Here is a 16,551-nt window from a genome sequence, read left to right as displayed (position 1 = left end):
GATACTTTTTGTTAATATACAGGTAGAATGTGTCCTAAAATGTGATAGCAGGTGTAAATTGTTAAATGATTTTATTACCATCTGTTAGTTGTACAGAGAGGAGTATCAGTGTGATATTTCCATAGATGTGGCAAATATACCGTTCAGAGTCATTCACTCCCTCTGTCACTCTTCCTTATCCCCACTTCCTTCTTGAAACAATTATGCATATAGGCAAATTTTAAATTAATTTTGCAATAGTATATATCATTACTAGCACTTAAGAAACATTCAATTTACTTTTATTATGCTAGTTACATATGTGAGTACATATACAGATGTATATATATGTATACTACATTTTATCATTGAATATGAAGTGTTGCCCTAAAGGCTTATGTGTTGAAGACTTGATTCTGTTGCAGCAGTATTCAGAGGTGAACCTTTATGGAAGTGATTGGATCATGCTGGGTCTGATGCAAACGAATGATGGACTGGATCTGTAATTTGATAGCAATATTGGGAAGAGATGTAAATTAGGAGATAGGGCCTATTTAGAGGAAGTAAGTCCTTCAGAGGTAAGATCTAGAAGATTAATCCTTGCCCCTGGCTCCTCCTGTTATTTTCTGTGCTATTAGAGCCCTATTCTAAACATCATTACCTATACTCGTGTCTTGACAATACCCCTGTGTTTTCTTCTAGTATTTTCAAAGAGCAAGTGTAACACTAAGGTCTTTGGTTCATATGGAATTGATTTACAGTGTGAGAGATAGGGATCTTGTTTCAATCTTCTACATGTAATTGTCTATTACATCTCAGCTACCGTGATTTTGATGAGGCAGATTTCTAATCTTTTGAGGGTCTCTTACATGTGATGAATTGCTTTTTTTGCTTTCAAAATGTTCTGCTTGTATTTCACTTTCTAAAGTTTGATTATATGTCTATGTGCTAGTCCTGGGGCTTGAACTTAGGATCTGGTGCGGTCCCTGAGCTTTGTCTGCTCAAGGCTAGTACTCTACCACGTTAGCCACAGTTCCACATGTGGCTTTTTGGTGGTTAATTGGAGGTAAGAGTCTCATGGGCTTTCCTGCCCATACTGACTTTGAACTGCAACCCTTGAATCTCAGCCTTCTGAGTAGCTAGAATTGCAGGCATGAGCCATTAGCTCCCAGCTTAAAAATAAGTGGAATCATTTTTTAAAATTGTTATTTATTTTTTTGTTTTGTTGGTCATAGGCTTGAACCCTAGGCCTGGATGCTGTCCCTGAGCTCTTTAGCTCAAGGCTACCGCCCTACCCATTGAACCACAGCCCCACTTCCCATTTTCTAGTGATTAACTGGAGATAAGAGACTCCTGTTCTTTAGTGCCTGGGATGGTTTTTAACTGAGATCTTCAGATCTCAGCCTCTTGAGTAGCTAGGATAATGTTTAGTATTTTTTGTCAGTCATATGGCTTTAGCTCAGGGCCTAGGCACTGTCCCTCAGCTCTTTTGCTCAAAGGTAATGCTCTACCACTTTGGGCTACAGCTCTGGTTTTTGAGTGATCAATTGAAGACAAGAGTCTCACAGGGGCTTTTCTGCCTGGGCTGGCTTCAAACTATGGTCCTCAGATCTCAGCCTCCTGAGTACCTAGGATTGTAGGCCTGAGCCACCATCACCAAGCAAAAAGATGGAAATTTAAATGACCTAATGTACTACCTTTAGAAGCAGGCTTTACCCTCCGGTTTATTTTTGCTATTGTTTTTTATCCTGTTTTTTGTTTGAAGACTTTCTTAGATTAATTCGGTATAACAGTTATTATTTATCATGTGTACCTATTGAACTCTGGTTAGATTAATGGTCAGTTAATAATTGAACTAAAATGTCCTTAAATGCCTTAAATCCATAAGTCTTTTAGCCTTTTCAGGGCAGCTCTATTTACATACTTTCAGTGTTGAGCAGCTAGTTTACAGTTATGTCTTAGCTTTTATTTCCTGTATGCACAGAGCTTCCAGGTCAGCAAAAGGTGAACAATTAAGGCATTCTGAGGTCTTTTCTAGGCATGTACAAAGCCTACATCCATACATGTGTATGGATGTCTAGATTTCCAGGAATGCATGAGAGCCTCTCAAAACTGGCAGTAAATATCTTGTAAGATTTTGCTCCATTTTTTTTTTATCAACTTCCTGTTAGTTTCAACTAGTACTGCCTCCTCAGTAACTTCACTGTTCAACACTTGCCAATGATTGGTTCCAGTAATTGTCATAATACACTTATTCTGATCCCATAGATCAAGGTCTAAATCATGTAAGATCAAGACATAGCCTTGAGAGTGTAACCTTCTAGTGAAATAGCAAGCACAAGTTAAGTTATGACAGTTCTGAGCAGCTGATTTTACTGCTGTCATACTTGGGAGGCTCTTTGTTTACAAGGCTTTATGGATCTCTGGGAAGTAAATAGGAAATAGGATTCACTGTGAATGCTATGAAGCATTTCCAAAGCTTTTCTTAAATAAATACTCCTCAGACTGGGTACAACACTCTGGTTAATTCAGGATTAAAAAAGTTTACTTTGACAGTTGTTGCCAGTGTACATGTTGCTTTTATGGAGAGAGAAAATTTCCATCCTTGACACATCTCTAAGGACAGAATGGTAATCATCCAGGCCAATTTCATGTAAGATTATTGCTGTCACTGTCTGCTGTGCATATCCTAGCATGGCCACTGGCAAGTGAAATGTAATAAACTGACCCAACACAATTGTCCAATAAAGAAAACCTAAGATGAGAAGAAAGCTACAAGGCCAGAAATTCAAAGAATCAAAATTTAACACAATAAGTTCACAGGCAGGATGGCCTTGTTGAGCTTACGGCTCTCTCTGTCACATACTCCTTCCTCTCCACTCCTTTCACGCCCCATTTTTCATCATATGTGCCCATAGTGCCTAGTGGTATAAGATGCCATCAAGTTATGGAAACAAGCACTTAGTATAATTGACGCGCATAATCTTATGACTGAGCAGGATGTGAACAAAAAACTGTTCGGGGTTTTTTTGTTGTTGTTGTTTTTGCCAATCCTGGGCTTGAGCTCAGGGCCTGAGCACTGTCCTTGGACTTTCTCAAGGCTAGAGCTCTACCACTTGAGCCTCAGCACCACTTCCAGCTTTTTTCTATGTATGTGGTACCGAGGAATCGAACCCAGGTCTTCGTGCATGCTAGGCAAGCACTCTACCACTAGGCCAAGCTCCTGGCCCCAAAAAACTGTTCGTTTCTGATGGAGAAAAAGATTCTCAAGAAGTAAATACTCTCAAGTCATAGGACTAGCAACAGGAACAGGAAACTTACAGTTCCTTCTAGATCTTTGATTTCTTGTCAAAGATTTGTGTGTGTGTGTTTGGGCGGGTGTTATGGGGCTTAAACTCTGGGCCTGGGTGCTGACCCTGAGCTCTTCAGCACGAGGCTACAACCCTATCCTTGAGCCAAGCCCCACTTCCCATTTTTCTAGAGGTTAATTGGAGATAAGAGTCTCAGGTCCTTTGGTGCCCGGGCTGGCTTTGAACTGTGATCCTCAGATCTCAGCTTCCTGAGTAGCTAGGATTACAGGAGTGAGCCATGGTGCCCAGCTTGTCAAAGAGTCTTTATACTACTAGCTAATAAGATTGTTAGAGAAGTTTAGTAGCAAGGCAGTGTCAATCTTGATGTTTTCTTGTTTGTTTATATTTATGTTTCCAAGACACGGTTTTACTCTGTATCCCAGGCTGGATTTGAATTGGGCATCCTCCTGCTTCTGCCTTTCAAGTTCTGGGATAACAGATGAGTACCACTACCCCAGCCTTGACATGCTTTCTAGAAGAAAAATCGCCAGGCTATATCTGGTTGGTTATGTGAAATTAAAAAAGCGAGAAAAAAAATCCAGGATTTGGAAAATATGATATGTATGAAATATTTTAATATATTTGTGACCATACAAAATACAATGTGAGAAAATGAAGATCAAGTTATTAGCAATGTGCTGAAAGAACCAGGGAAGAAATTTAAGCCCCAAAAATACATTTTGCTAATTTTCCACCAGGTGTCAGCAGCACTTTAAACAATAGAAATTGTGGGGACTATTTGGAAGGTAGGTGTGTGTGTGTGTGTGTGTGTGTGTGTGTGTGTGTGTATACCAATCCTGGGGCTTGAACTCAGAGCCTGGACTCTATTCCTGAGCTTTTTTTTTTTGCTCAAGGTTGGCACTACCACTTGACCCACAGCTCTACTTTCAGCTTTTTGATGGTTAATTGAAGATAAGAGTCCCACAGACTTTCCTGCCTGGGCTTGCATTGAACCATGATGCTCAGATATCACCCTCCTGAGTAGCAAGGATTACAGGCATAAGCCTCTGGTGTTGGCGCATGTTTAAATTCTTCAGCTATTATGCTAGATGTTATTGCCATCATCAGATAGTTTGTGCTTCAATATCTTCAAAAATGTCATCTATTTGTTAGAACTGCATTCAGTATTTTCCCTTCAACATTGTTACAATCTTCTAATCTTATATAGGAAATCTTACTGTTATACTCAAGTATAAATTCTCACTTCTTAGAAGACTCAAGAAGAAAGTGGGCAGCAGGGGGCAGCACAGTCTTACAATGTTAAAAATTTGGTCAACTGGCTATTCAGAAACAAGAGTGTGGATTTTCAAGCATCAAACCCTTACTCAAATGAAATATTACTCATAAACCAAATATATAATTCAAACGAAAGTGATACTTTAATAACATAGATCTAACAATATTTACTTGTAATATCAACTATTGGAAGTAATGGACTTGTATAATTTTTACACTAACTGGGCAAGAATAACATGAGATGAAAACATTACCAGTCTCACTTATAAATATATGCAGAAACCCAAACATTTAAAATTTTAATTCAGCAAAAAATTAATTATGCCACGTGCTATATATGTGTGTATGCCTATATATTCTTTCTTCAAATAGATATCCTAGGAGAACATGAGGAAAAAAAAAAACCTTTCCTGTCATAAACATGCAAAAATGTCAAACATTATGTTCATGTTGAGTACAGCAAAAGTGGGTATATAGCATGTGCTATAAATTTTGCTCACAGGATTTTTTTATGACCGTTTCCAGTCATATGCAGGTGACATGAAATATTTTGCTTTTACCTGCTGTATAGTTTCTTTTACCTTCAAATTTCTTATCAGATATGCCAATTTTCCATTATTATTATTATTATTATTATTATTATATTATTATTTAGAGCTTACAAAATAAAAAGAATGTTCTGCTTCTGTTTCCCTGTCTCCTTAGCCCCCCTCAATGTCAGTGGTGCCCCAAGAGTGTGAGAATGTGTTCTTTCCTCTCCCATCTCCTGCCACAGTAATGATTATGCACCTTGCCCAATGGGAGGCAGAAAGCAGATTCTATCCATTTCAGCCAAAACAGCAATTGCATTAGCTCTCAGGAACGTGCATGAAGGCCCAGCAGGGAATGCAAAAATGGGCAGTGTGGTTGATTGCCTCTAGTTTATTAACTATATTTCTTCTGCCCTGCATCTTTTTTTTTTTTTTCATTTGTCAGTTGTGGGGCTTGCGCTCCGGGTCCGGGGTGCTATCCCTGAGCTCTTCAGCTGAAGGTTAGCACTCTACCACTTTGAGCCAGAGTACCACTTCCTGTTCTGGTGGCAAATTGGAGACAAGAGTCTTACAGACTTTCCTGCCTGGGCTAGCTTTGGACTGTAGTCCTCCGATCTCAGCCTCCTGAGTAGCTAAGATTACAGGTGTGGCCATAGAACCCAGTTTTTACTTGGGGGAACTGAAATACTCCTGTACAACTGGTAAAGACACCTTTTACTGTGATAAAATACCAAGGCAGCTACATTAAGAGAAGGAGGTTTGTTTAGCTCATTGTTTTAGAAGTTCAGGGTACTCTCACAAGGGTTCCCCTTGTCTGTAACACATCCTGTCAGACATGTATGTATATCTCTCCCATAGGTTCTCTCCCCTTGTAAAACCACCAGGCTTCCATTATGGAGGCTCCGCCCTAATTTTTTTAACTTAACCTAATGCCTTCTCAAAGAGCCCACCTCATCAACTTTCTACCCTCTTAACAACATATGACTTTAGGAATTGCATTTCTGCAGGAGTTAGAGAAGAACTCTACTCAGACCATAGTGCAAACTTGCTTTCAAAGCTCTTGTTAAATCTCCTGGGCCATGAGCACTGGAGAAGCTTCCTTTTTTCTCAGAGGACTCAAGGCTGCAGAAAACCACCTGACAACTAAGAATGAAAAGAAGGACTAAAAATGAGGCCACACGTGGGGAGTAAGTTAAGAAATAGATAAGAGGGAACTGGTTCCTGTGACAGGTTGAGGCCTGGATCGATGAGTGCCTGAAGTTACCTCTGTATGAACGGGATCCCATTCCCTTGTATCTCAAAGCTGAACATTCTGTCACCTGCATTGGAAAGCACACTATTCACTCAGAATATTGTCTCCCAGGATACACTGAAATGGAATCTATTCACCCATGATGCTCTTCGTGGGGCTACTCCATAGATGAGTGTTTGTACAACCTTTACCAGTAATCTCTGGTTCTCTGCTCCTTACATCATTCCCTGGGGCTCGGAAGTGACTCCTAGAGAAAGCCTTCTGTCAGGAGCCTCCAGCTTTGCAGGAGCAGATGATGTGGATCCTCTTACCCAATAGCAACCTATGTAGCCCCACCTCCCCATTCTCAGAAAAGTGTAATGGAAGCCTTTCCCGCTAACCTCTAGCTGTAGTGAGAACACATTCAGTGGGAGGGTATTCAAATTGATAGTAATTATTATACAGTTCTGTTTGACCTTAAAAAATGTTGGAAATGAGTTGCTACAAGTAAGCTGGAATCAATTCAATACTAATGAAAAGCTCAGTCTGTTTACTTCTGAGGCATTCTGTTGTGATTTTAATAGTATGAACTTTTCTGGATGTGTTTGTAAGTTCATACCTCATTGTAACCTATGTAATACCATTGAAGAAATAGAAATGACTGACACAGGCACTAATTCTGGTGATGATAAACATGATATACAGTTTATTCATTTGTCTGAAAATTCAAGTCGTTCTTTCTCTAGTCCCATAAAAATTGTTTAGAATCCTTCACCCTCTGACAAAAAAAAACTCAGAGAGAAGGAAGTAGGGAGTATTAGAAATAAGATATTCTGCAAGGTGGGGAGAAGTTTTACTTTGGGCAGCCTGTGGGACTATTCCTTTAAGTAGGCCTAGTTATGAGTGGAACTTATCTGACTTTGGGTTAATCACTTGCACTTCCTGGCACGCAGGCAAGCTGCAGTTATAAATTAGTGGCAGATGCCCGGAGATTTTGGAGAGTATATGGGAAGAAGCGCCATGCCCCGAGGAGCTGTGCGAAAGGAGATCCACTGGAGCATGCAGCAGCGCTGTGTGATTTGGATTTGATATTCTTGGGTTTATATAGTGATTCTGTGCTGCTTCTCTATGCTCAATGATCTTGAACTCAGGTCAGCCTTTAGACAGTGGGGCAGCAGAAAGGCAAGGAGCTTGGCACTTTTTCTAAGGTAGGAATTTAAAATAAACCCTTTTAAGGAATAAGGTTTTTTTTCCTGTTACTTAAATGCTGCTGTATTTCAGCAGAGCTTACTTGGATACAGTGTAATCATGAAAGATTTTAATGACCTTGCTTTCTTGTAGGGGTTGAGGATAAGTATTTTCACATAGTAATTGGACCTTGGAACCCAGAAAGGCCTTCCCTTTACATCTTTGGTGGTAGCATGACCTCTCTGTTGATAGACGGCTATTATAGTCACATCTGAATATCTGATGAGGTTAATGTGAAAAATACTGTGTTATGTAGAACTGATTCTATCATATTCTAACAGATGCCACTGGTATAATAGCCTAATGTAACAAATGCACCAAATATGTTCAAGCATGTTTTTGACACTATTTTCATAAGTGGTGATATATCCTAATTGAATCTTACTAAAATTATGTTTTCTCCAACTGTCATGAAAACATACCAAACCATGTGGGCTTGTGTGTGTGTGTGTGTGTGTGTGTGTGTGTGTGGTGTGTGTGTGTGTGTGTGTGTGTGTGCACGCGCTCATGATTTAGCAATATAAGAAATATATTCTTTTTGGCTTCTCACTCTGATTTAGAATTATATTTGAAAATTCAAGATTTTATCCTTGTGAAGATAAGTCCAAGGAGCTAATTCAGTTTCCAAATATGTGTTAATTCTCCCGCATGACTTATATTGTAACAGTAGATTTAAACTATTGAGGGTTTATTAAAACATTTTAAAAATTACATCATTGGAGGAAGGGGCCTGTCTGCTTGCTTCCTTCTTTCCTCCCTTCTTCCTTTCTGTACATCTTTCCTCCCATTCTCCCTCTCTTCCTGCTGATTCCTTCCCTGCCTGCCTCCTCCTTCCTTTCTTTCCTTCTCTCCTTCCTTCCTTCCTTCCTTCCTTCCTTCCTTCCTTCCTTCCTTCCTTCCTTCCTTCCTTCTTACATAATGAGGGAAATATCTTTAGGAATCTTCAAAGAAAATCCTAAATATGTTCTAAATTCCTATTCTTCTGTGTTTAGTATACCCTTGCATCCTATAATCCTTATCTTATAACTTTTCTTGTAGGACCCTTCACACTTAGAAAAGAGTAAGGCAGTACCACCTATTTGTAACAAAGGAACTACCATCTACGTCAAGAAATTTGAAAATGGCCATTTCCATCCATCTGAATCTCCATCATGTGTTCCCTGGTCGCTGTTCTTTTTCTCCTTTTCCCAGAGTTAACCACAATTTTTACTTGCATGCAATTACTTGGTGGCTTTAGAGTCCTACTACCTATTCATGTGTCTGGAGCACTGTGGCTTAGTGGTCATTGTTGTTTTGGCTTGAGCTTTCTTTTTAATGTGCATAAATGGAATTATGCTGGAATCCTTTGGGGTTCAATATTTTTTTTCATTCAACCTTACCTTGGTGGACATTATAACAGCTTTCTTAGCTGTATATTAAGTATTTTATTGTAGGAACTCACCTCAACTTGTTCATTCATTTGGCTGTCCAAACAGCATCCAGTATAACTAATGCCGTGGACAACCTTTCCTGTCATTTGAGAAACTCCACCTACAATTCTAATGGTATCTATTGGTCTATATGTAGGAGTGAAAGTGCCAGTGCACAGTGTATGTGTGTCATTAACGTTTGTTAAAGCAGCACCACTTCACACTCCCACCAGAAGAAAAGATATTTCCCTCTCCCTGTGTCCTCATCACACTTGCTATTCTTCCAGCCCATCTGTTGCTTGCGTTACCTCCTGGCTTTAATTTCCATTCCCCTGATTGGTAATGAAGTAAAAAATGCAGAGAAGTCTGTTGATATTTTTACTGGAAGTGCATTTAATCTATAGATCAATATGGAAGGAATGTTCAAAAAATAGAGCCTTCTAATACATTAGCATAATTTACCCATGTAGCAGTTTTCAGTTTGTCATAGCATGTCATTCAATGCATTCATTCCTAGCTATCTTATATATTTGTGCTAAAACGAAGTAATATACATATATTTTTTTCTTTTCTTTTCTTTTCTTTTTTTTGCCAGTCCTGGGCTTGGGCTCAGGGCCTGAGCACTGTCCTTGGACTTTCTCAAGGCTAGCACTCTACCACTTGAGCCTCAGCACCACTTCTGGCTTTTTGCTATGTATGTGGAGTACCAAGGAATCGAACCCGGGTCTTCGTACATTCTAGGCAAGCACTCTACCACTAAGCCAAAGTCCCGGCCCATATTTTTTCTTTTCTTTTCGTTTTGGTCCTGGGTCTTGAACTCTAGGTTTGGACACTGTCCCTGAACTTTTATTTGCTCAATACTGGTGTTCTACCACTTGAGCCACAGTTCAACTTCCAGCTTTTTGATGATTAATTCCAGACAAGAGTCTATGGACTTTCCTGCCCTGGCAGGCTTATAACCAGGATCCTCAAATCCCAACCTCCTGAAAAGCTACAATTGTAGATATGAACCACTAGCACCTGGTTAATTTGAATAATTTTTTATCTTCTCTGTTCTTACTGTATTTACTCATTTCTTGATTTGGTCAGTTACCAAGACAAGTATGTGAATATCTCCATTGGTTATGAATTCCTTTATTTCTTTTTCTAGTTACACAGTTTTTACTTTATATATTTTGATCCTGTGTTTTGTAGTATATGCAAAGTTGCAAATATTTTATCTTCCTGGTGAATGAAATGATTTATCATCATTAAGCTATTTCTAGTGTATTTCACCTCAGTAATGGTTATGTCTTTAAAACCAACCCAAATTACTAATTACTGGCTCTAATGCAGCTACATCAAATTTTTCTTTGGTTCCTATATGCATGGCAAATTTTTACTATTTTTAGCTTTTGTGCATCTCTGTCTTTTAGATGCTGGCTTATGAATAGGAGATAGCTTTATTTACCGAAAGCATCCCATTCGTTGTCTTTAAAGGCACAGTTAAGGCATTTGATGTGAATGAATCAACATCAGTATCAGTTTTTTAGGCCAATAACCCTTTAGCCAACTTTCTTATCTAATATTTCCTTGACTCATGTATAAAGAAGAGCTATCCAAAGATTGAAATATCTAAAGACAATATTTTTAAGTTAGTGTTTGGGAAATTTGGCATGCCAGATCTTGTCTGTATTGTGATTTACCTACCAGGTTTCCGTAAACATGCATCAACATTACATCACTTAATGTGTTTTGTTTTTTGTCTGCAAGATACTATAAACATTTCATTGTTGTTTTATAGGGCTGTGACTCCCAAATGAGTGTGTCAGAAATGTCGTGTAGTGAGAGCACCTCCTCATGTCATTCTCTTGAACACGGCTCAGTTCCAGAAATTCTCATTGGCCTGCTTTATAATGCCACAACTGGAAGATTAGCAGCAGAAGTGATAAAAGGCAGCCGCTTCAAAAACTTGGCAGCAAACAGACCACCCAGTGAGTGAAAAAATTTATTCTAATGTTTTCTGCACTTACGGGACCCTCAGCATTAGGGCTTCAATGCCATCATTTTAGTCTTAACCAATCAAAATGAAATGATGAATCATCAGCTAATCTGGTTTATGTTTTCTATTTCCAGTCATTTGGGAAGTAGAAAAATTTGAAATTCAAAATATTAATTGTATGGTGACAGGAATCTTAATTTTTCATAGTATCTACAGAATAAATTATCCCTACCATAGACAAAAAAGTTACAGGGTTTTTAGAAAGAGAGTAATATTCACAAATATGAGCAAAAATGTATATATCTGTTGTAGTTAAGTGCTAATTCACATTATCTTCTGTCTGCATGCAGTAATCTGAACTAATGTATTTACTTATACATTTTCCCTTTTTCTACCTTAATAAGTTAAGAAGAAACTATTGCTTTGCATATTCTTTTCCTTTAAAATTATAGGAATTATGGATAAGCTCAGTGCACACATGGTTTAACATGTACAAGGTCCTGGGTTCTATACCTAGCACTGAAAAAGGAAAAAACTACCAACAGGTGTTGCATCAAAGTCTGATCTTAGATGGAATCAGCTTTTCATTTACCAGAGCAACTAGAATAAGAACTGCTTTTTATTTATCATAGGTAGTTGGAAGAGAAGGCTAACAGGTTATCTCTGCTCAGACTTTATGCCTTTCTTCTTTCTTACTCCCAGTTCATAAAGGCAAAGAAAAATTGTTCAGCAGAGTACCTCCCAGTTTGTTATTATCTATTAGATGAAAACTGAGAACAGACCAACTTCTATATTCCCTAATACTAAAGTTATTAATAGCCTGAATTAATTGAAAGGCAATCTCAAATATTATATCAAAGAAAAGTGCTTCAAGACTCCTAGAACTTGCTTAGTGCAGTCTTTTACTCCAGGTATCAACCAATTTAAGAAAAGGAAACTTTTTCATCCTCAAATTAAATAAACTTTGCTCCTAAATATCATAAAATCCATTATTAGGTGGAGGTGAAAAGTCATAAAAAATATATTTGTTTTGCCCCAAGAAATGTTGGGAAACTTACTTCTTGTGCATATCATAGAATGCATCTGTCCCCAAATTAAATGTGTGAAGGCTAAAATTAGAGTCCCATTTCTTACCCTTAACAACTAATCTAATTCCCCTAAATCTGTTTTATTTTATATAGATGAAGTTAAAGTTTCATCTGTCACAGGGTAATTTTGAGATGTAGGTCTGACAAAGAAGCATAAAAGAAAGATGGAATTTAGTATTACTCCCTTTCTCATTTCAAGGAAAAAATTAATGGGGGAAAATAAGCCATTCTTGAAATGAACAGACTCAAATGGCCTAGAGACAACCCGGATGAGATGTGTGAGTGAAAGACAGGCACAGTGAGTGCACAGCAACTGTGGAAGAACCCCCTGGGTTGCCGAAACACTATCCCCAGAGAAGCAAATTATAATCTGAGGTCACCTTGAGCCACAGGCTACCAGTTTCCCCTTCACATTTTAGCAAATAGTTTGGTAAATTTGATAAATAAAGTGGAGATGCTCAAGAAGCAGCACAGCGTGATTGTGTTCAGATCAAGTAGAAAAACAGGAATTAGAGCTAAAAAGGAGACAGTCTCAGGGTTGGGGAAGAAAGATTAACACACACATGAGGTATGACATTTCTATTGTTTTGGGATTCGATCTTCAATATAAGTTTATTAATGGCGTTAGCTGGAGGCAGCTAATAAGTAAATGTTGAGTTCAGTTTTTTCAACAATTATTTGAAAGTAGAATGTGAAGGAGATATAAGACTCTTTTAGATTAAAATGCAAGACAGTTCTATCATTTGTTCTAAAGTGTATGAAATTATACCTCTTCATATATAGGTTCTAGGCTTCGAACTGTTTTATCCAAAGCAACATTCAAGAGAAAAAAACAATAGCTCATTTTATATTTTGCAGAACTTAGTTTTACATTACATTGGAATTAATAAAACTATTACTTTGAAATATTTAAATATGGGCCGGGAGTTTGGCCTAGTGGTAGAGTGCTTGCCTAGCATGTACAAAGACTCAGGTTTGATTTTTTGGTACCACATACACAGAGAAAGCTGGAAGTGATGCTGTGGCTCAAGTGATAGAGTGCTTGCTTTGAGAAAAACCCAAGATAGTGCTCAGGCCCTGAGTTCATGCTCCAAGACTGGCAAGAAAGAAAAAGAAAAAAAGAAATACTAAATATGGCATGGATAAATTTAAAATTTAGCATAATAGTGATGATCCTATAATGACTTTTATTCAATCTTTAGTAGTCTGATTTATTTGCATGATTCTATGTTCAATGTGCTTTAGACCAAGAGAATGTCATTATAAAGATATCTCCCTTTAAAACAGTGTAATTTTGTTTAAGATTACACAATGATGTTACAATTTTTCATTCCATGAAATTTACCCAACAACCCTTTTGTTTAACCCTCTACCTGAATTAAAATGCTAAAGTTTGTGTTTTTCCACTCCAGTGCACAATGTTTCCTCTTTAATTCTGACCTTTGACCCTCTTTCACCCAACGATTGACATCTGGTCATTATTTCTTTTACTGCTTTCCACCCCCTGTTGTCAGATGGACTGTTCTGTTGTCTAAAACACTTGATAGGTGGACAGGTTTATATAATCCGAGGTGAGTTCCTGTAGAGGCTAATTGGATGTTGTCTTTTCATGCAAAAACAAAATACCCTAAAACTTGCCAGCAGTGAAACTGTCCACCATGTTGATTTCTAAAAATATGCACATTAATTATCTGTGGTACTTTAAATAAAACTAACTTAGAATCTATCTCTGATTATGGATGATGGTATTCAGAGCATTTACAAAATAGGCAAAACTTTTTTTTAAGTTTTTATTTTTTCTACTTGTTTATATTTTGATTTATACAACAGAAATAGATATTTGGTGAGAAATTGCAATTGTCTTTGAAATCAGTTGAATTTTGACGTGAAGTACACATGATGGATCAACACGCTGAAGATCATTTGCATGAGTGGAGAGAACTTGAAAACACAATCTTTTAAACGAGAGGATTTATCTCCCATATAATCAGGCAATGAAATGTTTTGTTTTGCTTTGTACAACAAACATCACATTGATTTTTTATAATACATAATAGTTAAGCTATAATACTTAAAATTTTACATTAAATTGCATCTAGAAGAAACCGTATAGTCTTTATTTTAATTGTACAAAAGATGAAAGAAAAGAAAAAGCACATTAAATGTACTCTTGCATGAAACCAGAAGTTTGACTTGGTTTGCTGAACATTGAACTCTTAATGCATTTGGCTTCATTTTGGCCCTTAAATGTTTGAAATATATATATATATTTAAAAACCACATCCATGCAGAGATTTTTTTGACATTTCATCTTACGCTGTTTTAATGTCATCTTTGCATTCTTGTCTCCCTTTTTCCCTCTTCACCATTTGCCTTCATTTCTATTTGTTTGTTTATTCTTATTCTCTGAAAACACAGTGGAATGCTTTACAGTGTTGTGGCTAATTGAGCTTGCTAAGTGTTTATTAATGCTACGATGTCCTGCTTAGTGAAGCTAAATGGGGGTGATAATGGGCAGGGGTGGTGGTGGGAGGTTAAGGATGGGATGGGAAGGGTGAAGAAAGGATTATGAGGTATACCTTTAAATTCTATTATGGAGAAACAATAAGGTGAAGATATTACTATTCCCAGAATATTTTCAGCCTACATAGCATTCTCTATACTTATCACATTTCATAAACTTACATGAAAATGGAATTGGTTAAATTTCCATTAAACACGGTATACACCATATCCTTATAAGATGTAACTACTTAATCTCAATGTTTCCTGTTTTGAATTCATTTCAGATGATATTTGTGGTATGTTGGTGTTTTTTTTTTTCTTCAGATACATATGTTAAGTTAACTCTGCTGAATTCCATGGGTCAAGAGATGTCCAAATGCAAGACTTCCATCCGCAGAGGGCAGCCAAATCCAGTGTACAAGGAAACTTTTGTTTTTCAAGTGGCCCTATTTCAACTTTCTGATGTGACACTGATACTCTCTGTATATAACAAACGCAGCATGAAAAGGAAAGAGATGATAGGCTGGATTTCTTTAGGTCTCAACAGCTCTGGAGAAGAAGAACTCAATCACTGGACTGAAATGAAAGAATCAAAAGGACAGCAAGTATGCCGATGGCATGCATTACTAGAATCATGATGAATAGGAGAAACAGGAAGTCCATCCAAGGCAGAATTATTTCTAATTATAACCCTGCTGTTTTTACCTGGACACCATGGGAAGAGCTGTGCTTTGAAGAATTATGCTCAACACTATACCAAAATGCTCTGTGAGAAAGAACGTTGAATACTGACATAAATGAAGAAAAGATCTGTCTCTGGTAGAGTTGATTTGAGAAACTTACGTCACTATTGTTAAATTAACAACCTGGCAGAAATTTAATAATAGGCCTTTGATTTAAGTTAATTTTACTTGAGCAAAAGAGCCAGTAATTTCATGGAAGAATAGAAATAGTTTGAAAAATCAGAATTTTAGTTGCAACCTTATTTTCAAATCACCCTATGTATACTTTAACCACCTCCATATATTTTGACCAGCCAATCCCTGGTATTTATGTAATGTTTGCCAATACAATCATAAGTCATATCTAATGGGGAAGGGTTTTTGATCACATTGGAGATGGGTCATTTCAGAAGGTGGCTTGTTATTTCCATGCCTTTCATTTCTTTGTGCCTCAGTCCTTTTCTGTAGCACTAAATCTAATCATAAGCAATTTATCATCTTCATAAAGGGATTTTTACGATTGTGTTATATTTTTTAAGAGATTTATCTCTTCATTTTCCTCTGCTTTTGCCTGACCCAAAGAGACCAAGTTATATACTGGTCCCTTGTGAGCCTTTTAGACAGGTTGGTATTGTAGAACCACGTAACTTTCTGTTGAAAGCACTTCCTGTATTCTTGTATTCCAATGTAGGAAACAATAGAGCAGAACTTTACTTTAGAATTTCAATGATTAACTCAACCACAGGTGAAGTGAGAATTCATTTTTTTTCTCACAAGCTGGGAAACACAGTAGATAAAAGCTGTTGAAAACTGAAAACAATTCAAGCTAAACAAAATTTGAATGATCTGCTCTAAGTATTTAGTAACCAACACTGCATACGACAGGTAGAGTCAAAATAAGAAACTCTTCTATCTCTAAATCGCCACTCTTAACTTCAATTTCTATTGTGACATAAAGACTATCCAGTTCTCAGTTTGAATCAGAGCATCAAGTTACAGTTCTGAGATTCCTTATAAAGTTTCTAGTGACTTGTGAGTAGGCTTTATGAAATTTACAGATAACCTTTCTTCAACGTGATGTCATCCTGTGCCTTTCATGTAAGTTAAATTTGCTCATACAGCTTGGAAGTTGTATTTGCAAAATTAGGCCTTCAATTTTTTATTAAATGTAAAGATTCCTCAGAACAGCGTCACAAGATCTTTATTTTCTCTGAAATATGTGGAAGTTGTATTATGTGCTAATTTTAATGTCAATGCACTTCGATTTGTTGT

General features: G+C 37.3%; 1 protein-coding gene across 10 annotated transcripts in view; it reads left to right on the top strand.

Annotated features, from left to right (window-relative positions):
• Positions 1-15,490, top strand: part of Syt14 (synaptotagmin 14) — a 132,205-nt gene extending 116,715 nt beyond the window's left edge. For 7 of the 10 annotated variants that reach the window (XM_090341267.1, XM_090341258.1, XM_090341261.1 and 4 more), the window contains 3 exons: positions 10,767-10,956; positions 13,567-13,623; positions 14,882-15,490. In XM_090341267.1, the coding sequence (XP_090197393.1) occupies positions 10,767-10,956; positions 13,567-13,623; positions 14,882-15,195 (561 nt within the window). In that variant the 3' untranslated portion in view covers positions 15,196-15,490. The remainder of the gene's footprint in view (positions 1-10,766; positions 10,957-13,566; positions 13,624-14,881) is intronic. The other 3 variants (XM_090341268.1, XM_090341259.1, XM_090341265.1) reach the window with 1 other exon arrangement.
• The last annotated feature ends 1,061 nt before the right edge of the window (positions 15,491-16,551 follow it).

The sequence above is a fragment of the Megascapheus bottae genome, chromosome 10, assembly GCF_031878675.1.
Source record: "Megascapheus bottae isolate mThoBot1 chromosome 10, mThoBot2.hap1, whole genome shotgun sequence".
Lineage (NCBI taxonomy): Eukaryota > Metazoa > Chordata > Mammalia > Rodentia > Geomyidae > Megascapheus > Megascapheus bottae.
The sequence above is the reverse complement of the archived record's forward strand: the minus strand, read 5'-3'. Positions and strand labels throughout refer to the sequence as shown.